Source organism: Hippichthys cyanospilos, chromosome 21 (assembly GCF_059441005.1).
Source record: "Hippichthys cyanospilos isolate Australia breed blue-spotted pipefish chromosome 21, RoL_Hcya_1.0, whole genome shotgun sequence".
NCBI lineage: Eukaryota > Metazoa > Chordata > Actinopteri > Syngnathiformes > Syngnathidae > Hippichthys > Hippichthys cyanospilos.
The window spans coordinates 1,439,080-1,463,339 of NC_142389.1; the positions used below are offsets into that span (position 1 = coordinate 1,439,080).

The following is a 24,260-nucleotide window of genomic DNA, read 5'->3' on the forward strand; positions in this document are numbered from 1 at the left end:
ATGTCAATGAAAAAGCAATATGAATTCTAATAAAGCATTTTACCTGAAAATGTCATGAAATTCACTGTTGGCATGTTAGCATTTGCCCATCATTTTTTCTAGTTTGTGTGATTGTCAAACTGCTCCAAGAGGGCGTCCGCTCCGCTAACAAGTGTCGATAACTTGAAATAAGGTTTTGTGTAATTTTTTTCTAGTTTTGCATATTATTTGTACTGCATACGTATATATTCTACTCCTCAATGAGTTTTTTGCCCTAAAAACTCAATTTTCAATGCATATATCTATTTTCTATTTTTGTTTTATGATTTTGATTTAAATATTTATTCAATTTTCAATGAATACATTTTATTGTAGTATTTTTTTACTCATATTTTATTCCAAAATATTATTCTTTTTTTCTCTGATAAATGCCTATTTTTTTGTCAAATATTGCTAGTATACATATGTAAATATATGCATATTATTTAATGAAATTTGTGGCTTTGTTGTGGCACTTGTATGGCGTCCCTTTCAGTTATAATGCTGCCAAGTCGATCCTTTTGCCGAGTGTTTTGGATGTGTGTATTTTTGACCCGCTGTTAGCCATTGGCGCTTGCCACAGGAATAACGCCTTTAGATGCGCTTCCATTGTGTCGCCTAAGCGTATGTGTCATCGCCGCATGACTCAGTGTTAAACACATTTTTCTTTTGAAACCCCCAGCTAATATTTCATCTAACTGGCAAACAAACGTTGGCATCGCTTTGGACGCTTGGGCTCCATTTTCTTTTCAAAGGTATTTTTACGTGAACATGTTTTGCGGAGGCCACGCGTGAAGGTGATCCGTCAAGGTCGGCGCCGGCGAGCCAGCGGGGAAGCCTTGGATTCAACGGCTTAATGGCAGCTCGGCCTTTTCACTGTCCGAATCAATCAACGACACGCAAGGACACCTTGCTAGCCATGTCTAATAATCATATATATATATATATATATATACGCACAAAAACGTAAAAAAAAGTTAAATACAACTGAAATGTTCTCAGTCAAACTTAGTTACTTAAACTCTCTGTCCTTAGGTCATTTTTAACGTTGTTTATGAAGTTTGTAATAAGTATTTGCATCTGGATTTTTGTGTTTTAACTTTACCCCACTTTTTCCCGCAAAAAACTGGTCAGGGTTTTCAGATGTTATCCCTTTCTGACTCCGAAACGTTCAAAAAGTAAGTATAAAGAAGCGGTTCTATAAGATTATATGTAGAAAAGTTAAATACAACTGAAATCTACTCAGTCATCCTTGGTTACTTAACCTCTCTCTCCGTCTTTTTTTTTTTATGTTTTTGATGCTTGCAAAAAGTCAAGTGAAAACACAAGTTTGTGTTTTTTTTTTTCCCCTCTGATGTTTCCCCACTTTGTTAAGACAAAGCCGCGGATCCTGTTTTCTATTTGCGGGCCGAGCGCATCTGCTCAGCACCTGGCTCAGGCCCGCGTGAGAGACCGCCAAGCTAGCGTAGCATTAGCATGGCCTTGGGGCCGCGTCTGTTGTTTTGTTGTCTGCAGGGAAAGCCCGCATGCCTCCCCCCTGGTCTGTTTGGAATTTTTGCATCTGAGATATGAGTCACGGCGGAGTTTAGCGGCACGTCAACTGCAAAAAAAAAAAAAAAAAAGGATCAGGAAGTGGAATGGGCTGACGTTTTCTCAATCATTTTGTTTACAAAGCAGGTCTGATTTAAGAAACGGATGTTTTATTTTTAAAATAAAAAATATAGATTAGATTTAAAAATTTTTATTTTTAAATTAAAAAAATATAGAATTTTTTTTATGACATGGTGACGGAATATGAAAAAAACATTCAAAAAAAATACTTGAAAAATATGCTTGCAATCAGCTCTACCTTAAAAAATAAAACTTAAATTGTATTTTTTTTTTAATGAAAAAAATATAGATAAGATGACTATTCCCCCTGTTGCTAGCTACAGAATTGGCTTTTCCTGTTTGTGGCCTGCGATTGGTCCAGGTCATGTCCTGCCTCGCCTCTCACACAAAAGTCAGCTGTGGTGGCGGCTCCAGCTCACCTTTGACCCTTGCGGAGATGCCGCGGTCAGGGCTTGGCGTGCTGGGTGGATGACATCATACCCACAGCCACCAAAAACGCCTTCAGAAATGGCTTCCTTTTTTGTAAATGTGTGTGTCTGATATGACTGATATCAGTACAATACAAATTGCAAATCTTAATTTCTTGAAATCTCTAGGTTATTTTATTATATAATATTAATATCTATTTTAGTTAGTAGTTAATAACCCCAACCCTAACAAGTAAATATCATCGCTCCCTATAGTTTTCTACCACAAAATTAAAAAAAAAATCATACAACTGGAAAGTTAAGCTTTTGTTTACTGTTTCTATGTTGTAATTTCAAAGCAAAACAAAAAGTGTAGCGAGCCAAATCCCTTAAAAAGTTAACTTAATAGAAAAAAAGATTCACATGCAGGTTTCTGTCTGCTCTCCTCGCGAGAAAAATAACCTAGTTGTCTTCCATCCTGTTTGCTGTTTATTGATTTTTTGGTTGCTTGATAATAATCAGCCAGGCCAGTAATCGGGCTTTGCCTAAATATGTTTGTGCTCGTCGTTATGTGTCCATACTGTATGCATATTTCTGTGTGTGTGGCTGCAAATGTGTGTGCTTGTCCTTGTTCGTGTTTGTGCGTGTGCGTTGGGTGTAGGCCCGCGCGCATGCAGTTAACCCACAAAGAGACTAGAAGGAACTCCCCGGAGTCCCGCGCTCCGTAAATAGTCCTCCCGAGCCCACACCCGCTGCATTTTTTTTCCTTGTCCTTTTTGTAGCGGTGCCAGGGCGCCGGTCGGCACGTTAGCCGGGCCGGCCGCCTCCCGCGTCTAGCGTATGTTGAAGCCGGGGGCACGGATCACTCAATAAATAATAGGGCAGCAGTCTAAAGTTGGGAGGCTGCGGCTCCCGCTAATTGATGCCTGACTGAACCCACGGAAAGGGCGTGGATGGCAATTACACACACACACATCGCGTGTGTGTGTGTGTGTGTGTGTATATGTGTGTGTGTGTGTGTATATATATATATATATATATATATATATATATATATATATATATATATATATACATACATATATGTGTGTGTGTGTGTGTGTGTAATACTGTGTGTAGACAATTGATAGCATTTTAGCCCTTCTCATTGCCATGTGATCTTAGCATAGCACTTGTTAGCATGTTAGCCTTTGCTGAATTACTGTTTCTCATAAGTAGTTACTGAGAAAAATGCATATTCCTCTTTATCCAGTCCCTGTATTGCTCTCTTGCTACTTTATTTGTTAGCGTTCTCTCAATTACTGTTTGAAATAGCAACCAACTGCTGAGCAAGATGTACATTCCACATTATTGCTCTCTTGCTTCTATAAACCTTAGCATAGCAGATGTTAGCATACTACGCTTCAGGTGCTTCATTTCCTGGAAACGGTGAAGATGTGGAAAGCAAAGGAAAGGAAAGGGAAGGGAGGGCCGCTTGGCACTTGTCGGCGGGAGGAGATGGGGGCAGACAGCTGGCGGGGCAAGTGTGTGTAATGTGCGTGTCCGTGTCAGCCACAGTGACTCTTTTGTTTCCGCTCGCTTGCGATAGTCACGATAGTCGTTGGCTCGTCCCTCGGGAAACGCATCCTTTCGCGGCACCCTTTACTCTCCGAGTTGAAAAAAAGTGGCCCTCGAAGGCAGTTTTAATTAGCGTTGTGAAATTTAGTAGAACTCAAACACGTCTGTCCTAAAAGGCGCAGGAAGTCGGCCATTTTGGTTTCAAGCAAACGTTTTCTCCTCGAGAAAGTTTTTTAAAAATCCGGCCCCCGAAACCAGTTTTACTCGGTAAAATGAAATTTGGTAGATATGTCCACCATGCGTAGACCCAGTATAAACTCTTAAGAACGTATGTTCTAAAAGACACGGGAAGTCAGCCATTTTGGTTCCAAGCCATTGTTTTAGGGTACCCCTGACCGTTTCAAGCCGACGTCCCTAAATTTTGCACGAATGCTACCGAATCAAAACCACATCATCTATAGAGCTAGGTGACGTTGAATTGCGAGAAAGTGAAGTTTCGGTCACTGGGCGTGGGCGGAGCCTGGCGGCGAAGCTTGATGAGCGGTCATAAACTAGGTCACGAGCTTTTGCTAATGACTTGGCCGCCGGCGGGCCCGCCCGCCCGCCCGCCTGAGTTATGGTTTAATAAGACGAGTAATTGTCCGTTCTGGTCAAGGGTGCGCCGTAAAACGAGTCAGCCGGGAGACGCAACGCTTACCTTTTATGAAACTTTCCCTCACGTGGGCTTTTATCACTCCGAGCGCCCCGTTGTTCACTTAATGCCTTACTCTACTAATCCCCCCCTCCGTAAAAGTCCGTAAAAGTCTCCATCATAAATGAGCAATTTTGTAAAGTCGCATTTAAAAATATTACATTAGATTTGCTGATACCTCCCGTAGCCACCTATCCTGTTTTTTTTCGGTCACTGGGAATGTAAATTGTATAATGTCAACTCTTTTATTTCTGACTCGCCCGCTGGAAAATTCCGTCTCTGATGACAACGCGCAAAACTGAACAAAATAAAGACAGTCTTTGCTTTGCAAAGGATCCACTATAACAGGGAGGAAGTCGCTGCTTGGTGTTCCAATTAGTTTGCTCTTAATTTGAAAAGAAAACTGCACTGCTCCCGTCACAGTGTTAAAAAGCAGTCACGTACCCCCATCTCAGAACTTCAAGCCCGAACTTCAGCTGCCATCCAGCCTCATTTGTTTCATTTCTCGTTTCTGGTTTGCGTCTCAACCCTTTAGTTCAAGTAGGACGGGTAAAAATAGCCGCAAATCAATCCCCAACGTTCCCTCCCTTCTCTTTTGCATCTCAGCATAGGCTAGCGGGCAGAGTCGGCGGGGGGGGGCGGACGGATGGGACGCGGCGGAGAAAAGCTTGGCCGCAATGACTGGCACTTGGCGGCCAGCTTGCTTCAGAAAAAACATTCGGGTGGCCCCCTTTCCCAGCATCCGCGCACTTTTCAAGGCGGTTGTGATGATGATGATGATGGTGATGATGATGATATGACCTTTGGGTTATTACTTGCTTGAGTGCATATGATAATCCTCTGAGCTGCAAAATTTAGCCGAGTGGAGAGCAAGGTTATGGAAAAAAAAGTTTCGTAGACGTTATGTGGCTTCTTTGCCTCGCAGTCATTCACATTTCATATATTTACTTTTATTTATTTATTTATTTATTTAGGGGGCTCACTTTTGCATGCATCCCTGCGTCCCAGACACATCATTTTGGAAGTTTTTTAGCATCGTGAGTACCGGAGACCCAACAGTTCCCAGAGGTAAAATGCACAGTATTTACTTTATTCCAACCCGTTATTACCATTTCTATTAACTCATTCAATCCCAAAGACGTGTTTTTAGGTTTTTTTTAAAAGTGCCGAGACATTCGATTCCAGGTACTTGTGTTTTTCCATTTTTTTGTGTGGCAGCCTTGTGCCAAGGGATTGGACAAAATATCGCTCAAAGGCTTGAAATCGATCGCTTTTCGTCTGTCAAATGAGTACAAAATCAAAATACTGTACTTGAACAAAAGGCCGAATACCGCTGACGATAACGCAGAGCGTTAGCGTAGCCTTGTTGCGACTTTTCCTCGTGCTTGTGCGTTCGACTTTGTCGTCTTGAAAAACGCGATCAAGCCCGCTCTACCCCCGAGCGCTATATTCTTCTTTCAGCTTATTTACGACGCACGCCAATAGCTAGTTAGCACGCGTCGTTAGCGCCATTGGAGCTGCGGGCCATATAAGCCCTTTAACTTTACTATCCATTGATTCCAACAATGGCGGAATGTTGACCTGGTCCAAGGAATCCTTCACCCAATCCCGACTGCGTTTTGCGGTGGAAATTCCCTGACCCGAGATGACCGATCGTTCGCGTCCCGTTTAACATGGCGGCGCGCATGCCAGCTTGCCACAAAGCATGTGCTCTTAATCTCTCGATGTTTGAAAAAATATATCCTGAAAACACCAAAAAAAGCTTTCAAAATCACGACTGTATCTCGAAACATCAGAATCGCTTATTGCATGTCCACTTTTTGACAAGTGTGCATTTTGATGCACATGATTGGCGCCCCCTGGCTGGAAATGTTAATTTTTTTAAATGAACCCAACTTAGTGGTTAGCTACCGCCATGTTCTGGCATAAAGGCTGCGGCGTTTCTATTCTGGGAGATGCGCGCAATGGCGCCACGGAGCAGGAGACGCTTCCCATCACACCTGTCAGCAGCCGCCGCCTCCTAATTAGCACGTACGCCGTTATTATGCGTCTTTTCGGAATGCCATTATCTGGTTAAAGAATGGAACAAAAGATGGATGCTGTGAGGCTTGTATGTGTTTTTTTGTGAATGATACAGCTGCTGCTTCATGCTCATTTTTATTTATTCACATGAATTTGTGGCTAAAATGTGTTGCTTAATTTTGGTTAGCATCTTTCATCTTTGCGTTGTTTGATTCAAACGATTTAATAATTGAGTTTTGCTTTTTTTCTGCCTTTTCACATGAAGTAAAGAAGAAACAACGCAAGGGAATGTTTATGACGTGTATCAACAAATACATTTTTTTTTTCATTGAGCGGTAACTTGATAATTGTAATTATCGTGACGGATCTAGTCGCGACGTAGCTTTACGACGCCATCTTGATTTGGTGGTAACATATTGCGGCACTGTAGTTAATACAGTGGATTGTACTTTGTCGGACCTCAAAATTGGTCCACTGGAGTCGGCGCTTTGATTCACGGTTTTCATAGCGCGGCGCAAGCTAGCAGTCACCAGCGTCTATTGATTTTGCCCGACGCTCGCGTGGTTTGAACGGTTACACAATGTGGAAACTGGAGCGAGTCATAATGACCTGTTTCCCTTTTTTGTTTTTTGTTTAGTTTTTTTCCGCCCGCTCCTCAACGAAGGCCTCGTTTTTCACGGGAGCGTTTTGGCTTGTTTGTGTCAGCGCTAAAGTTAGCTTTTGCGTGGTCGTCGCCAGCCACTCACAGTAATGATGGGGGCGTGAGAGGATGCCGCTTTATGACGGAGGCGTTGTTTCCTCTTTTTTGTTGCGCTCCTCTTGTGAATGAAGACTGCAGCGCTCACACAAACACACGCGGGGGGGTTTCTATCGTAGTGGGGACATCCCATTGATTTAATGCATTTCCTAATCCTCAAGAAAATCCAATTCAAAGATATACTCTGAAAGCAAGTCTCGACCCTCAGAAAGAGGTCTGAACTTGGTCCCCACAAGCGCAAGAGGTCCCCACAAAAATTTGCGCCCCACAGACCTGTTTCTGTGACTTCCTCCACCCAACCGAAAAGAGCTATTCATCCTCTCATTGATCACATGACCTGGCTGATTTTTTTTTTCTTTGTGTGTGTGTGTGGGGGGGTCCAGCCCCACCCATTGCTCTCATACACACACATACTCAGAGGGCTCTTGTGAACTTTTTCAGGGTAGCGCATCCCTTGAAGCGTGGCCGCTTCATTATTGTTGTCGCATTGATGAGTGGAAGTGGGGGGGAGGATATGAAGTCTATAGAAAAATGGGGTTGGGGAAGCGGGGGGGGGGGATTTCCCCACTGGGTAAACCATAATTAGATTCCTCACCGCTGCCAAAAAGTCTCATCATTTATAAAAAACTGTTCTCGCCATATATTTTATATTGTGACTAGAAAGACTTGCCTTTTTTTCCTGCGTCGCATAGGCAGACAGGCTACATTAAATGATTATATTCCAAAATGAAGGACGAATGACTAATTTTGTTCCAATTTTCTTACTCAACACGATGAAGGCAACAGGCCGTTGTCTTAATTTATAATTCATAAGCTTTGATTCCGTCGCCCCAGATGACACATCGTCGCCTGCCAGACGGCACGGGCGGGACTTTTGACACCCCTCGATGCCTCTTTACACCCCCCCCAACTGCCTCCACCCGCGCATTACAAATACGTATGACTCCACTAGGGAACCAGGATTAACCCGAAAGTGACAAGTCTGTCAAAGTCGACGCTGTCTCGCAAGCGCCTCTTGTGGAGTAAAGTGGAATGACAAGGCTGTGTCTGTGTGACTCCTTTGTGTCCCCCCCCCCCACACAATATATTTATAATGGCCCAAGGGGAGCACCTTAACAGAGGAGCCTTTAAGTAATTAATGGGGTCACCACCCACGCAGGAAGGATGGAGTCAGCTCTAAATAGCTTATAACTTGCAATTATCGACTCCCTTTTTCATTTGGTCAAAGGTCAAATAAGGTCACGCCGGCGCTAATGTGGGCTAATGTTTGTAAAACGCTGTTCCAGATCGATAAAAGAGGCGCAAGGGTACATTTGAATGCCGCTGTGGCTCCTCCGGTTAGCTTGTTAAACGTGCTAAAAGATGCTAATGTGCGTCAGTTGATTGCCCTCGCCAAAAGGTTCAAGCTAATGAAGAATCAAAACAGGTAAACTAATGAGAGTCTAGTAACTCTGATTCACTTTTTGATTTCCTAGCATGACGTGCTAACGACGCATGGTCCTTAATTGCACTGTAAGCTATGATTAAAATATTGGTTTTGTATTAATACACGTTTGCTCCATCAGAAGCTTGCGTAGCCTCCAGGCTAACACCAACAACAATAGTGTTAAAAGCCTTCCAGCATAAATGTCTAAATGATACATTGTTTTCCTGTTTTTGTTGTTTTTTTGGGGGGGGGTTTGCGCCGCTGACCTTGATGCCGACTAACGCGCTTGCGTAAAGGCGGCAGGGCGACGTGTTATTTTTAAACGGGAACAGAAAGGAGAAGAGGGGAATAAAAACAAAAACGTGTGTCATGGTCGCCTTATGTAACGCGTGAAACGCTTCAAGCGGTTTCAACCGACAATGCCCCATTGCTGCTTCATTTTTCTCAACGCGCTAATCGCGAATTTACCTACGGCAGCAATTTCGATTTTCATTTGCACGACACTATAGCACTCTAGGGGAAACGTTATGTTGGTAGGTTCCGTTATTATTTATTATTATTATTTAATTGCAGTCTTGCGAAAAAACTGTCATTTTTGTAAACAAAATTTGTCCCAAAATTTTGTCCCAAAATTAAGTGGAAAATTTTCCGAGTTTTTCAGGGAAAAGGGATTTTTTTGTTGTTTTTATGTTTTCCAACGTAAATTTTCAACGTGAGCAAAATAAAGTGGGACTTTTTACTAAATTTCATCTTACAAGACATGAATCCAGAAAAGTTAGTATAAGTTGCAGTCAAAAAAATTTCAGACATGTTGCAATTGCACAAAAATGAATTGTAAATTTTATGAGCTGAAATTTATATCGTAATATTTTAGAGACAGTCATCCAACTGAAGATAAGAACACAATTTTCCGAGCTACAAATCGCATTTTAAAAATTTGTCGCGATAAGTCAAATCTTTGTTTATTGCATAACGTTTTTTTGTGTGTGTGTGTGTGTGCGCGGTGCGTGATTCTCAGCCCGAGCAGAGCACGCACAATGGCTAATCCGCGGCGGGCCTTCCGTTTTTTTGCGCCGCATTCGGCACCGCAGACGGCGCGGTGCGGCTTTTTGTGAAAGGCAGCTGATGGAGGACATTGTGCTCGGCTCCAAACGGCTGAATTTTGACGGCGGGATAATCACCGGCGCCTTTGAGGATTCACAAGTAAAGTGGATTATTCCTCTTTGTCCGCGGCCACGTTGAATTCCAAACGTTCCCGCAAGCGATGCGCTCCGCAAGATTCTTGGCCTGACAAACGTCCCCCGTGATCACGCTAGCGACTCGCAAATGAGCGTCTTTGTAACGTGCAACATTTCACCTCGTTATTTATTCTCCAAAGGTCATTTTATGTGAGCGCGGGGGATTATCTTCCCCCCCAAAAAAGGTGTAATATATATGTATATATGTGTATATATGTGTATACATATATATATTTTTTTTTGACTGAGCTGACTAATGAAATCGAAAAAGTTAGAGTTCATAAAAATTGTAATAATAATAATAATAATAAAATGCAATAGAGTTAAGCTGCAACAACGCACAAGACAATTTTTAGAGCTTTTTATTTTTTATTATATCACAGGGTCAGAATATTAAAAATATCGAGAAAAAATTAAAAACGAATACTTTTAGATAGTTAAAAATAATAACTCAAAATAAAAATGAACTACATTTTTGTGAATGTAATCGATTTATTCATTTAAAAACTTGGAAAGTGTCAAATTCGCCGTGAACATTCTGCTAGCCTAACAGCATAATCATTTTTATAGTATTTAGGATCTATTTTTTTTCATGTAATTTTTTCTTTTTTTGCCGATCTAAGGAAGAAAAATTGCAAGAAAAATAGCTAGGTAAACCTGCAATTAATACGGTCGTAAATGAAAATCCATATAGTAGAGATTAAATTAAATGAAAGCAATGTTGATCTCTTGGTGGCGCATTCACACTTTGTTGTGTGTTTGTGAGGCTGTTGAGCTCATGCAGGGTGGAGCAGACACTTTTTTTTTTTTTTTGGCAACTCGGTGCGAAGACTGCGAATGTGTGGAAAGGGCTCTCAGTTCCTCCGCCGCCGCCGCCGTATTTGCCGACCGAGCTGAATGAACGGTGGCTTAATTGACATTTTTTGCAGCGCGTGTCGTCACGCTTCCTCCCCGTCCTCCGGCCCGCGCTGACTCGTTTCCTCTTTTGCCGACAAACGCCCAACTTCCCCCTCGCCTTTTGCTAACATGTCCGCCGCACGCTAAAGTCGATTTGTCCGGGCTTGGGCTGGAGCGGCTCAAAATAAGACGAGGTGAGTCCGATTGCCGTCAGACTTTCCGACAATCGTTTTCATTTTAGGAGAAAAAGTCAAGTATTGATATCGGGTATCGTTAGCGGGCCGATGCCGGCCTTATTTGTTAGGTGTTTATAGAGGCTGCCGATACCAGTCGCTGATACTTGAAGAAAATCTTGCATGGGGTCCTCCTCACCAGTAGTTGGCGCCATGCTGCGCCACCTGTCATCTGTGTCAGGTTTTTTTTTTGTCATTGTGTTAAGTATAATTTGATATATATCGCAAGTACAAGCTGTATCGATACTTGGGATCGGTAAGTACACAAAGAGTACTCAGAATACTCAAACTGCTCTAAAAAACAAAATGGTATTGAACATCTTTAATTTCAATATTAATAGTTTGAACAATGAAGGAAAAAAATGTTTACGTTTTACATGAAAAATATCTTTTTTTTAATCGAGAATATTGTGAAAAATGAGGAATTTACAGAAAGTTCGAGAGTTTTTTGGAAAGAAGTTTTTCTTCTTTGAAAAAATGTCATTTTTGCTCTGTGGACGTAGTCTTTCTTTTGCCATTTAGCAAAATAGTTTTACCCAAAGCGAACCATAATCTTTAAGAAAGTCAAAGATTAAAAAATTTACAGTTCATGAAGAATCATAAATTCACATTTGAATTTAAAAAGAAAAAATTTGAAAAATTCTTCATAGAAAAAGTCATTTCAAAGAAAAATCTGTTTTTGTGAAAATAGCTTTAATTTGACATTTTGTCCAAAAAAAAAAAAAAAAAACTCGTTTTACTCAAAACCTCCTAAACTTTGACCCCAAAGAGTGTAACGCAAATTTGAGTCCAAAGTCGGCGCCGGCATTTGGTCCGCCTGCGCGTAAACTTTCTCGCCGGCTAAGGCGGACCGGGCCGAGCCTCGTAAATATTCCGCCGTCCGGTTCCGACCATTGTTCCCGTCGGCCTGCCGGGACGCTCCTCGGCGACGTTGACCTGGGTCTTTGCGGTTTGGCGTGTGTGCGTTGCGTTGGTATTGCCGCATGGCGAGGACCAAATTCCATGTTTGATGGTTTCTGCGGGGACCATTTTGGTCCAGCCCCCAAGTTGCGATCTGTTTTTGTGGGTCAAGACTTGCTTTTTGAGTGAATTGGATTTCGCTCGAGGTTAGGCTCAGGCCATCTGTTGCCATGGTTCAGCATAGGGAGTAGGAAATGTCCCCACTACGATAGAAAGCCCCCGTTGTGTGTGTTTGTTTTCTCCACAGGATATCCTGCTTGCAGCATGGTAGCGAGGCCCTTGTGACACTTCAGTCTTGTCGCTTTTCATGCTGCTTTCAAAATGCGCACCTTCTTTTCGGCCTAAATGCTACTCGCTTGACCATCGCGCCATGTTTTTGTGCTTCAAAAAAAAAAAAAACAATCCTGAATAATAATAATAGAAAAAATGTTTTATAAAAATTTAATGTAGGTTTTTAAGAATAATTTCCTAAATAATGCACTTTTTCTAAAATAAATATGAAAAAAATGTGTGTAAAAAAAAAAATGTATGTTGCGTTTGTGACTCAAAGTCAATTAAAATCTTAATCGCTTTGGATTTTCGGTTCAAAACAAAGTCCTTCTCTGGTTTGTATTAGAACCTGAAAACTTTAAATCTGTTTTTTTTTTCTTTTTTGTGTGTGTGTGTGTGTGTGTGTGGGGGGGGGGGGGGTAATTTAATTATGAAGGCCATTATCCACACGTCCCGTGTGATGAAGATTGAAGTGTTGTGAAATTTGCCGTTCCCACACTAACGTGAGTGACGTTCCTCCGCTTTGATCAATCTCGTGCGTTTTGTTTTTTTCTTTTGCCTTTTTTTTTTTTTTTTGCGCATCGCTTGCCGGCAGCTCCGCAATCCTCCTTTGCCTTTTGTCTTTCTTTCTTTTCACACCTCGCCTCTTTTGTCCCGTTTGTTTTCCTGTGGGTGAAGGATGGGACATGTTTTTTTGTTACTTTTTTTTTTTTTTTGGGTGGGTTCGCATGTGGGTACGCCTGCGCCGGAGGGGGTAACCGGAGCATCTTGTGGCCAAAGTTTTCTTCTTCTTCTTTTTTTAATACTAGCAATGCTAAACTTTTCGTTGTGGACTTTTTCATGAGATCAAACCAACTTGAACACATTTTTTTGTGTTTTGGACACGCCGCTCCCGATGTTTGAATTCATGGCGGGAACGCCATCAAAAAAATGTTTGTTGTTGTTTTGTTTTTTTTAATAAGGCACAAAAATGTTCATTTTGCTGGATCAAAATTTGGCCTAAAAAATATCAACTCCTCAAATTTTCTTTCCAATATTTTGCTTATTTCAGTCCCGCAAGTCTAAACTCGATATTTTGAAAAAGATTTCATTTATGGAATAGGATTCAAGCAAGAAAACTTGTCTCGGGGGGGCGGCCATTTTGCCTGACATGTCCTTAGGTGTGATCGGGCACGTGAATGCTTGTTGGTCTCTGTGTGCCCTGCGATTGGCTGGCAACCGGTCCATGATGATTACTTTTGCACATTTCTGTGTGCTAATCCAACAAGTGTGTTATTTTGGAGTTTTATCATTTTTATTGGGAAATCGTTTTAAAAAATCATTTAATTCCATTTTTTTAACCTTTTTTTTTTCCATTATTTTGTCAGCGCAATAACCACTGATTGATATTTCTGAGTGTGTCTCAAATTGCAAGTGTAGAACCCCCCAGCCGGTTTCTTTGTTTGAACGCGCGGAGGCGGATCACACGGCCGGCGGGCTGCGCCTGCAACCTGAGAAGGCTGTGATCACATGACGCCTCGCAAGTCGCCCCTTCCCGGACCGGCGCCTTTCGCTATCCGATACACTTTGTTTGGACACAATCACTTTGCTTGGGATTTTAAAGCAAGCGATATAAAGCAGTGTTTCAAATACAATTCCTAGGTCAGGGTTTCGAATCGGGGTGAAGAAATTGTAGAGTATCAAGCAAATCTTACTCTTTCAAGTTCGTTTCAAAGTAGTTCTCCGAGGTCAAGGTTTTAGGTAGGGGTTTCTAAATTAGAATTATCGGTGAAGGTCGGGTTTCCGTCGGCTCTCCTCGCGACAAGAAGAACCTAGTTGTCTTCCATCCGGTTTGTTAAATGTTCTAGATTGCAGGTTTTAAAATGAGGGTTTTAAGCCTCATTGGTGTTTCAAACAAGCGTTTGGGTTTCAAGCCGAGGTGGGTGTTTCAAGTTAAGGTTGTTCGCCCGGGTCAGGGTTTTGAATTTGAGTTTCAAAGTTGGGTTTCAAGTCAGGGTTAGGGTTTGAAGCGCTTGCAGCTGCTTGAGGAAAAGATGATTCACATTTCCTTCTTTGTAACAGATGTGTGACTCACTTAGTGAGCGTTTCTTTTGTGATTGGATTCTTTTTTTTTTTTTTTTTTCCCCATGGGGTAAGGCGTCAAGTGGGCCGGCGTTGGTCAATGAATGCCAACGTGAAGGCGGGGAGGGGCCGGAGAGTGAGTCACGTCTTTTTGGGGCGGGTGACAACGCGCCGGGCCTCGGAAAGAAAGATGCACGGTCGCTATTGATGCGGCCGCTGCCATGGCGACCGCTCGCAGGAAGAAAGCTGCTGTGGATTATTATGGGATGACTCACTCTTAAGGCCGCGCCGCCAGGGTTGCAAGATCACGTTGCGAGTCCTGGGAAGGTTTCGACTTGAGGATTCCAATCTGGGTTAGGTGTGAAATTAGGGTTTCAAGATGGAGCTTTGTTGAAGGTTGTTACAAATTTGGCTTCCATGATGCAATGATGACCACTGTTTCATTGTCGTCATGACAACAGTGGTCATGATGTCATAGTCGTCGTTATGATGGCGGTCTACATGCAGGTGATGAAGACCATGCAGATTTTTAGTTTTGTTGTGCACGTATTGTAATGTTTTTTCAGTTCATTTGCTAGCGATAGCCAAATGAAGCTTCATCAAGCACTTGTGATATGTTTGAGTCCTATGAGTGGCACTCTTGGTTAAAAATAAAGCAGTGGAAATGGAATACATTTTCACTGCACTAGCATCTTTAAACCAAAACCAACACCATTTAGTTATGAAAAAAAAAAAAAATCACACGCGCTTCATTAAGCTTCGTTTCTCCATCACTTGGGCACTGAAGCTTGGGCACTAAGGTGCGATTTTGCTTTTTTTCCAGGTGTGGATGATCGCCCTGTGGGTTTAGACGCTAAAAGGCGCGAAAGCAGCCATGCCGCCGCCTGCCGACACCGTCAAGGTGGCCATCGAGTGGCCGGGGGCCTTCCCCAAGCTCATGGAGATCGACCAGGTAAACTGAAAACAGACAAAAAAAAAGGATTCCAGGATATAAAAACTAAACAAAATAGAGGCATACAGGAAGTCACTATAACACAATGTAGCAATAAGTTGTTTCATGTTCCAATTTATTTGCTTTTAATTTGAAAAGAAAGCTGTACTGTTCCTGTCAGGGCATTCCAATGCATTCGATTACTTTTAGAAACTCTGTGAACTTATGCACAATCTATTTCACATTAAAACCGATTTAAAATTAGCATACATAACGATCGTCTCCAAATTTGCACCTTTTCCAATAAACATGATTTTTTTGCTGTCAAAACGTAACCATCTGATTGGAAGACGTCATGATGAGAAGGATTGAGTATTGTGTGTGTGTGTGTGTGAGTCACCTGCACCGCCGGTAGTAAAAGTTGGGCGTCGCCACGGCAACGGCCCCGCGCTGGGCCTTGCCGCGCCAACCTCTGCGGATGTCGGCAACGTCCTGCCTCCGAGGCGCCGCCATGCGGTTGCGCTGCTCCTCCTCTTCCTCCTTTGTCGCCCCTTGTCGCTCTCAACACGCACACACGCACGCACACACACACACACACACGCACCGCCTCCACCTCATGACCATCTCATCCGCATATAAACGGCCTGTGGCGGCGTACGGCGACGGCGTGAGTCATGCCATGCTAGCTCCTTCTTCAACCGACAATTTGCAAAAAATAAGGTTTCAAATAAAATTGGAACACTTTTTTTTTCCACGTGGAAATCATCTTTTTCTCTTTTTTGAGGAGAAAAAATGGGCAGAATTTTATGGACATCGTCTTACTTTTACAATTTAAAAGGAAAGAACCGTCAAGAAAAAAAGTCAAGAATTAAACACTTCAAAACAGTCTTAATTTTACAAGGAAGGTGATGAATCACAAAATATGAACCCTAACCCAAAACCAATATTATTGAGAGGAAAAAAAAAAAAAAATCAAAAATGTTCCGAATATCTTCTAAACTCTGAATTTTTCTTTCACCCTACAGAAAAAGCCGCTCTCTGCTATCATCAAAGAAGTGTGCGAGGGGTAAGTCCACAACATTTCTCAACATTTTTTTTCCCCCTGACTAAGTGCAAACCGTATTATTTGTATGAATAAAATGTTTCCACAGTTGGTCTCTGGGGAATCATGAAAATTTTGCGCTGCAGATTGCCGACGCCAACAATTTCTACATTACAGAAAAGGTTTGTTTGTCACCTAATAAGAGACGGCCGATTCCACTTTTTTTCCAAAGCGAAGCTATACGTGCTCAATTTTTTTTTTCTCAGAATCGCAACGACATCAAAAACGGCTCCATCCTGCGATTGACCACGTCTCCCGTAAGTGGCGCTGTGCACCGTTAGGCAAAAGCTAATTAGAGCTGCGGTGTTGTTGGATGCCTCAAAGCTACATGGCGTAGTGCGGCGTTTCTCAAATACGGGGAACCCCTGCAGCAATCTACAAATCTCAGGATATATGTTTTGCTTTTCAATTTAAGAGCAAATCAATTAGAACGCGAAACACGGACGGATGTTTTCACGATCCCAATAAATTCAGATTTCACAAAAAACGTTTAGGAAGCTTTGGCGTCATATTGCGCAATCTTGTTTGCTTGTCGCCACGGCAAAAGTAACGGCCGCTTCTCCGCGCAGTATCAGACGGCGCTGCAGCTGCACGAGCGCATCCAGTCGTCCAGCATGGACGCCAAGCTGGAGGCGCTGAAGGACCTGGCCAGCGCCTCGCGGGACGTCACCTTCGCCTTGGACTTTATCAACATGGACGGCATCTCGCTGCTCACGCAGATGGTGGAGAGCGGCACCGAGTAAGTCCCCGCTCAAAAAAAAAAAAAAGTCAGCTCTTTGTAATAGTGTGTAGATGCCACAAGATGGCGCCAAATGACTTAACCCTCCTGGTATTGGTGGTAAAAGTTTTTGACACTTTTAGATGAAAACACATCCCTCTGGCTCAAATTGACCCAGGATCCTATTGCTACTCCAGAGAACTTTGCTGTCTAGGTCAAAATTCTGGAAAAACAAACATAAACAATTGGTTAAATAAATTTAAATTTTCGGACACAAATGCGTGTCTCAATACGCCCCGAATAAGATACAGTATTAAAAAAATGTTCTTTACAGGGGATAAAGAATGTATGCGTTTGAGTGCTGTTATGTTGCCTTTCCACATGTTTTGCTGCACCGTTTGCATCCACACATCCGGCACGGAAGGCCTATATGGGGTCTGCGCTTGTGCCTTTATTGCGTCCCAATACTTTTGTCCTCCCCGCGAGCCGTCTGGGTTGAAGGTTGATATAAGTCACGGGCGTTTTTGCTGAGGCCGACTATTTCATCCGTGATGGGGATTGTGCAGTTGTGCGCGATCGCACATGCACACACACACATGCAGGTACACACTGAGGTGTGTGTTGTTACCTCATTAAATCGTCTATTGTGCTAATCACATCTGCTCTGTGTGTGTGTGTGTGTGTGTGTGTGTGTGTGTGTCTTGGGCTGCACACGTATAAAAGACAGATGGCGCCCTCTGCTGGCAAAAGCAAGCAACTGCTTCTTGTTTTGGCTGATATTAGGGTGCTCGAAATGGCTGCAAAACTGTGTTTGTCTTTCAAGATTTTTTTTAATTGTTTACTATTGATTTTTGCACAATGATTCACATTTTCCAAGGCCTAAACATGCACGAAACTCAGAGTTAGGCCGGGTGAAATCCAGCCATGATTGAGCGAATGATTTCCAAATGACAAGGCCAGTTTTGTTTTGTTTTTTTTTTCCCTCCGTGTGTGACATTTGACGGCAAAGTTTGTGAAATGTTTGCAGGCGCTATCAGAAACTGCAGAAGATTATGAAGCCCTGGTAAGCCCCTCCCCCCACCCGATTCCGCGCTCTCCCGGCTTCTTTGACGACGCGTCGGAGGCTTCCGCTTTGCCCTGCATGACGAGCGGCGTTTGTTTCCATATTAACAGCATGTGCGGTTTATCATTTGCGCGACGGTCGACGGCTTCAATCTCGGTGGCTTTGAGGTTTTGCTTGTTCCCGTCACCATGGAAACGCCTTCCATCGTTTCCAACATTTTCGCCTTCTTTTCAAGCTTTTTGACAGTCAGCAAACATCATAATGCAGGGGGATGCGCCCTCTAATGAGCTTCTTATATATTTTTAATTTTCTGTTTACTTAAAACTCCCCTGGAAGGTTATGAATTTGCATATTATTATGCAAACGAAATGCTGATTTAGCCTCGTTATCAAGCAATCGGAGACGATAAAAAACACATTTTTAAAATGATTACATTTTTACAAGTATATTCAGCTGGTTGAATTCATTACTTGATTATATAGTCAGGAATACCTTAACAGTGTAATGTAAAATCAAATGAAATTAACACAAATCTATTTTTTTTATTAATAACCCAATTATTTCATGCACCACTGCAAAAGATGATGAGAGCTATTCCTAATTTGTTTTTTGTTTTTTTAATATTCAAAGCCTGTTGTTTCTTACACAATTTTCAAAGGAGGAAAAACTATTTTTATCTCATATTATTTATTTATTTTTAGTCGCTGCATGTAGTTGAAATCAACTTTTTTTTTTAAAAAAAAAAACGTTTATTTTGCTAGTGATAAAATCTGAATTTATTTTCAAAGAAACACGTTGTCAAAATAACGTAGAATTGGGGTGGATTTTTTTCCCATTTGATTTAATTTATTATATTTTATTATTGTATATATTTAATATTTGGCGTCATAACTTTCTCCAGTATATTTTTGTCATGCAGCTGTTCCAAGTAAACTGTGCGCATTGTCGTCATTTGAACAGCAGAGGTCACTGTTGTCAAAGATGCTGAATTTGACCTGCGAGAATACAATTTGGATCGTAAGCGTTTCTAGAAAAGAGGTGTCTTCTCTTTTCCTGTCCGAAGCTTTAATGTCTCTTTTGTTTCCCGCTTTTGCATGAGCAGACAACTTTGACCCTCCTCGCCCGCGCTTTCCGTCCGTCTTTTCTGCAGCAAGCCCGAAGCGTCCTCCTTTTCCCACTTTTCCAAATTTCAGCATGTTCCTCACCGATTTTTGTCTATATTTTTTTTCATGTCCGCGCGTGCAGTTTCGGCGACCTGCTGTCCTTCACGCTGACGGCCTTCGTGGAGCTGATGGACCACGGCATCGTCTCCTGGGACACCTTCTCCGTGGCCTTCATCAAGAAGGTGGGCGCGAGGGATTCCCGGCGGCGTCCCAACGGCGGCGTCCCAACGGCGGCGTCCCAACGGCGGCGTCCCAACGGCTGCGCCCCAACGGCTGCGCTTTGCCTCGCAGATCGCCGGCTACGTCAACAAGGCGGCCATGGACACGGCCGTGCTGCAGCGCTCGCTGGCCATCCTGGAGTCCATGGTGCTCAACAGCCAGGAGCTCTACCACAAGGTGGCGCAGGAGATCACCATCGGGCAGCTCATTCCGCACCTGCAGGGGTGAGCGTGCGCAAGCGGGGAAGAAAGTAGAGCCAATATTATCGGGAGGAAAAGTAGGATTTTCTGGAAATGATCGTGCCGTGTCAAACGTTTGGTTTTTTTCTGAAAGATGGTTGGTGAACTTTTTCTGATTTTCAGGGAAAAAACATGGGTATTTTAATTCCCAAAACTTTTTTACAGTTAAATCTTGAGTTAAGCATGAGTTAGTGCATTTTTTGTAGTAAAAATCCCGAATTAATTAAACTAAAAATAAAAAGAAAACATCAATGTAAAAACGTTTTTGTACAGTTAAATCTTAATATGTATAATTAAGTAAAACATTGTTGTTTTTAAATGCAATTACATTTTTTAAAAGTGTGTGTATATATATATATATATATATATATAATACTTTTTTTTGTTTTGATTTTGTCTGTCCTCCCAGGACGGACCAGGACATCCAGACGTACACCATCGCCGTCATCAACGCGCTCTTCCTCAAAGCTCCTGAAGAAAGGAGACAAGTAAGGAGCCTGGACCGGTCACCCGCTCGCCCCCCCCTTTCCTCGCTTCTGCCTGCGCTTGCTAACTTTCTCCGGCTGTGACCTTAAATAATGAATGAAGCCCCCCCCCCCCATCCCGCCAGCCCTACTTCCTCTCGTCCACTCTTCCCGGAATGCCGCATTGGAATGACATCACACTATTAAAAAAAAAATCATGAAAACTTTTTTTTTTGACAGTGATCCCGTAGCCGAGCTTCCCCCTTTTTTTTCGTCTTTCGTTAGCGGCGGCGCCATCACTCTCGCTCACCTTGTGGTGTGATTGTTGTCTTTTTTCTGACTTTGTTTCCTCGGCAACAACACGCTAGTTCGATGAGCACATTGTGGACATCCTAAATTGTCCTCTGACAGTAAGTGCACTCTTGCTCTTGTCGTGCCACAGCTAACTGGCAAATTTTTTCAGCCCCCCCCTCCCAAAAAAAAAAAAAAATCAATACAGATTCTCACAGGGTCACATTAAAAATATTTCATGAATAAAGTCTTAGAACGAAGATACATTTGTGTGGAATGAAAAAGGACAGGATTCAACGGGAAGAAAATGTCATTTTACATTGAGATTTGTGAAAAAAATTGACATTTTTTAGGGAGAAAAAAATCACATTTTGCAGGATTGAAAAAACTTCAATAATAATGTAGTTTTTTTTATTCTATATATGAAAAAATAATACTTTCCAAAGCAGCACTTGTTATTTTGTTCTATATAGTATTATTTTATTTATTTATATTGTAAATAATATATGAGTAAGTAATAAATATGTATTTTTTTCTATATTTTTTACTAGATGTAACTCAAATGAATCTGAATTTTAAAGCCAAAAAAAATATTACTATTTAATTCTTAAAATAATTTACTGAACGCCCGCCATTTGTTGATTTTTTTTTATTTTTTTAATCTTGACTCGATGTCATTTGAAAGGCTCTCCGTTTGTTTTGACTCGTTTGCGGCGCGCAGGAGATGGCTCACATCTTGGCCCAGAAGCAACTGCGTTCCATCATCCTCAGCGTAAGCCCCGCCCCGGCCCCGTCGGCCCCGCCCCTTGTCGCCGGGGCGCTGACGTGTTTTGCGCTCGGCAGAGCGTGATCCGGAGCCCCGCGCCCATCAACGACGAGATGGCGCACCAACTCTACGTTCTGCAGGTTCTCACCTTCAACCTGCTGGAGGACCGCATGATGACCAAGATGGACCCCCAGGACCAAGTCGGTGGAAAACAAAAATACAATGAAAAAATTCAAGTTATTAAAAAGAAAAAAAATCACATTTTTCTGATGAACTCATTCACTCAGAAAATTTTTTTATACGTTCATTTGCTTAGAAAATATTAGGATTTTACCAAGACAGAACATTTGTTTTTGCAGAAATAAATGCACTTTATTTACAAAAATATTTTTTACATTTTTCTGATGAACTCATTCACTCCCCAAAAGCGTTTTTAGACATTTTATTTAATATATACGAAGTTATGCAAGGAAAATATTTGAATTTTACTGGGACAAAACCTTTGTTTTTTCAGAAATAAATACGCATTATTAAAAAAAAAAAAAAAACATTTTTCTGATGAACTCATTCACTCCCAAAAACGTATATCTCTTATTTAGTATATAAAAATATGTGAAAAGATTATATGCAAGGAAAATATTAGAAATTCACCGGGATCGAGCATTTGTTTCTGCAGAAATCAATACGCGTTATTTCCAAAAAAAGTCACATTTTTCTGATTAACGTTTCTTATACATTTTATTTAATAGATAAAAAAAATATGTAAGTATGCGTAAAGTTCATTTGCAAGGATAATATTTCAATATTGAAACTATTTTTAATAACAATTTCAAGTGAAAAAACTAACTGAAGAAGGCATGTGGGATACTTTTATCAAAATACAAATTTAAGAAGATAAAAATGTCAAATTGAGCGGGTCGACTTTGTTGTTGTTGTTGCTGTTCAGGCTCAGCGCGACATCATCTTCGAGCTGCGTCGGATCGCCTTCGACGTGGACTGCGAGCCCGGCAACGGCGGCGGCGGCACGGAGAAGCGCAAATCCATGTACACGCGCGACTACAAGAAGCTCGGATTCATCGTAAGCCTCCAAGCGACCCGCTTGCGACCTTCGCCGACCATTTTCCGATCGCAAGCGGCCATTTGCCGTTTCAGACTTCAACGTCTGAAAATCGACTAGCTCGATGCTAGCCCGCAATGCAAAATGTCACAGACGGGCTAGCAAAACCTAGCGTTTTTGTTTTTTTTTCTTTCAGAACCACGTGAACCCAGCAGTGGACTTCACCCAGATTCCTCCGGGGATGCTGGCGCTGGACAACATGCTGTACTTTGCCAGGCACCACCAGGACGCCTACATCAGGGTGAGTCGGCGAGCCGGCGGCGGAGGGCCCGTCCCCCGGCTGATTTTCCGCCTTTCGCGGCAGATGGTCCTGGAGAACAGCAGTCGCGAGGACAAGCACGAGTGCCCGTTCGGACGCAGCAGCATCGAGCTCACCAAGATGCTCTGCGAGATCCTCAAAGTGGGCGAGCTGCGTGAGTGACTCCTTTTTTTTCTTTCGAATCCTAAACAACGAGTCGACATTCGGGGCCCAGATGCTCTAAAACGGCTGCAAATGGGATAAATCGTACTTTTCAGTTATCTTCAAAAATGTAACTCAAAGTACCGTACGTCGTCTTCATCGTACGCTTTCATTTTGTTCGTATCCCCACTCACGTTAACTCGTCCCATCCAAGGGATATTTGCACTTTTTTTTAAAGCCTATCCATTCAATTCCGGGTCGTTATTTGTATTTTTTTTTTTTTTTTCAATTTATACCTACAGCAACATTTTTCACATTATAGCTCAAACTCATTTTTTATCATGGGCCACATTTTCGGTGAGCAGTTACGGCTGTGAAATCAATTTCATGTATGATTGTCACTTAAAACCACTAAAAACTCTTCAAAAGCGGTATTCATTCCAGAAAAAAATTGTTTTGAAAGTTACAAATTAGCAATTAGCATTTCGCGGGCCACATCAAAATATACGTGGGACCGGATCGGGCCCCCGGGCCTCCAGTTTCACACCCGTTTCTTAGCAAAAAGGAGCGTCTAAAAAGGTCTGGCGCTAATCCTGGTCCGTTTCTAAAGTAATCTATTACTGTAGTACCTAAAGTAAGTTACTATAGTACCTAAAGTAATTGATTACTTGTATTCGTGATATTACTTAGCACTAGCCGTTCTTTGAGCACTAGTAAAAAAAAATAATTGAAAAACATGCATATCTGGGATTGAATATCTGAATAAAAACAAAAAAAATGTAAAAATCCGTCTTTGGTATCGAATGAGTTAATAGATGCGCTCAAGTCGACAGCAGATGTTTTCTTTTTTTAGTTTTTTTCTTGTTTGCTTGCTGGCGCGTCTCCATCTCTGCCTCCGCTTTATTATTTATTGATATCTTTCTTTATTTTTGTATCCTTTCTCCATCTGCCGGCCCGCCATCTGCTGCGCTGCGCCGCAACGCGCTCGCAACAATCTCCGTCTTTCGCGCGCATGTGCTGGCGTCGTCCTTGGGAATTCGGTCGCCGTTTCAAGCTGTCGCGCCAAAAGGAGCCGGCCGGAATCGCGCACCAACAAAACGGGGAGACGGCGTCCGGCTTCTTTTTTGGTTTTTTAAACTCCTTCACTGCCGTTGACGGAAAAAGACGGCGGCAGAGGTCCAATTTTACTGGGTTGGCGGTGAATATTGCTTGCTAAATAAATAATAATGAGATAATACTCTAGTCAAATGACCCTTACTTTTTAAAGCTTATGTAAATTATTTAGCTACATTAATCAAATAAATAAATGATGAAAAAAATAAGTAATATATATATATATATATATATATATATATATATATATATATATAAACAAAAATAGCCAGTAAAGAATCCAGTAAAACATGTTCATGTTAATGTTAGTTCTGTATCAGCACGGCAAAAAATGGTATCGACAAATCATTGATATTCGATACTCATCCCGATACCGGAGCGAGGCTCGTCTGGAGATGGCACTTGTCAGTGATGCATTGCTGACACACGCCCACGCACGCGTTGAGTGGACTGTAAAACGGTGCTGACGTTGCTTGCTCTCCGCGTGCACGCGCGCGCGCACACGCACACACACACACACACACCG

At 42.1% G+C, this 24,260-nt stretch overlaps 1 protein-coding gene across 5 annotated transcripts in view; it reads left to right on the forward strand.

Annotated features, from left to right (window-relative positions):
• elmo1 (engulfment and cell motility 1 (ced-12 homolog, C. elegans)) overlaps positions 1–24,260 on the forward strand; it is a 34,592-nt gene that overhangs the window by 3,402 nt on the left and 6,930 nt on the right. The window contains exons 1-16 of one of the 5 annotated variants that reach the window (XM_088404401.1): positions 10,667–10,818; positions 14,972–15,100; positions 16,105–16,145; positions 16,231–16,303; positions 16,388–16,438; positions 16,751–16,920; positions 17,927–17,962; positions 19,208–19,307; positions 19,417–19,568; positions 19,993–20,071; positions 20,416–20,457; positions 21,060–21,110; positions 21,182–21,304; positions 22,051–22,182; positions 22,358–22,462; positions 22,526–22,634. In XM_088404401.1, coding sequence (XP_088260527.1) covers positions 15,023–15,100; positions 16,105–16,145; positions 16,231–16,303; positions 16,388–16,438; positions 16,751–16,920; positions 17,927–17,962; positions 19,208–19,307; positions 19,417–19,568; positions 19,993–20,071; positions 20,416–20,457; positions 21,060–21,110; positions 21,182–21,304; positions 22,051–22,182; positions 22,358–22,462; positions 22,526–22,634 — 1,342 coding nt within the window. In that variant the 5' untranslated portion in view covers positions 10,667–10,818; positions 14,972–15,022. Of the gene's footprint in view, positions 1–10,666; positions 10,819–14,971; positions 15,101–16,104; positions 16,146–16,230; positions 16,304–16,387; positions 16,439–16,750; positions 16,921–17,926; positions 17,963–19,207; positions 19,308–19,416; positions 19,569–19,992; positions 20,072–20,415; positions 20,458–21,059; positions 21,111–21,181; positions 21,305–22,050; positions 22,183–22,357; positions 22,463–22,525; positions 22,635–24,260 lie in introns of those variants that run through there. The other 4 variants (XM_088404400.1, XM_088404403.1, XM_088404402.1 and 1 more) reach the window with 4 other exon arrangements.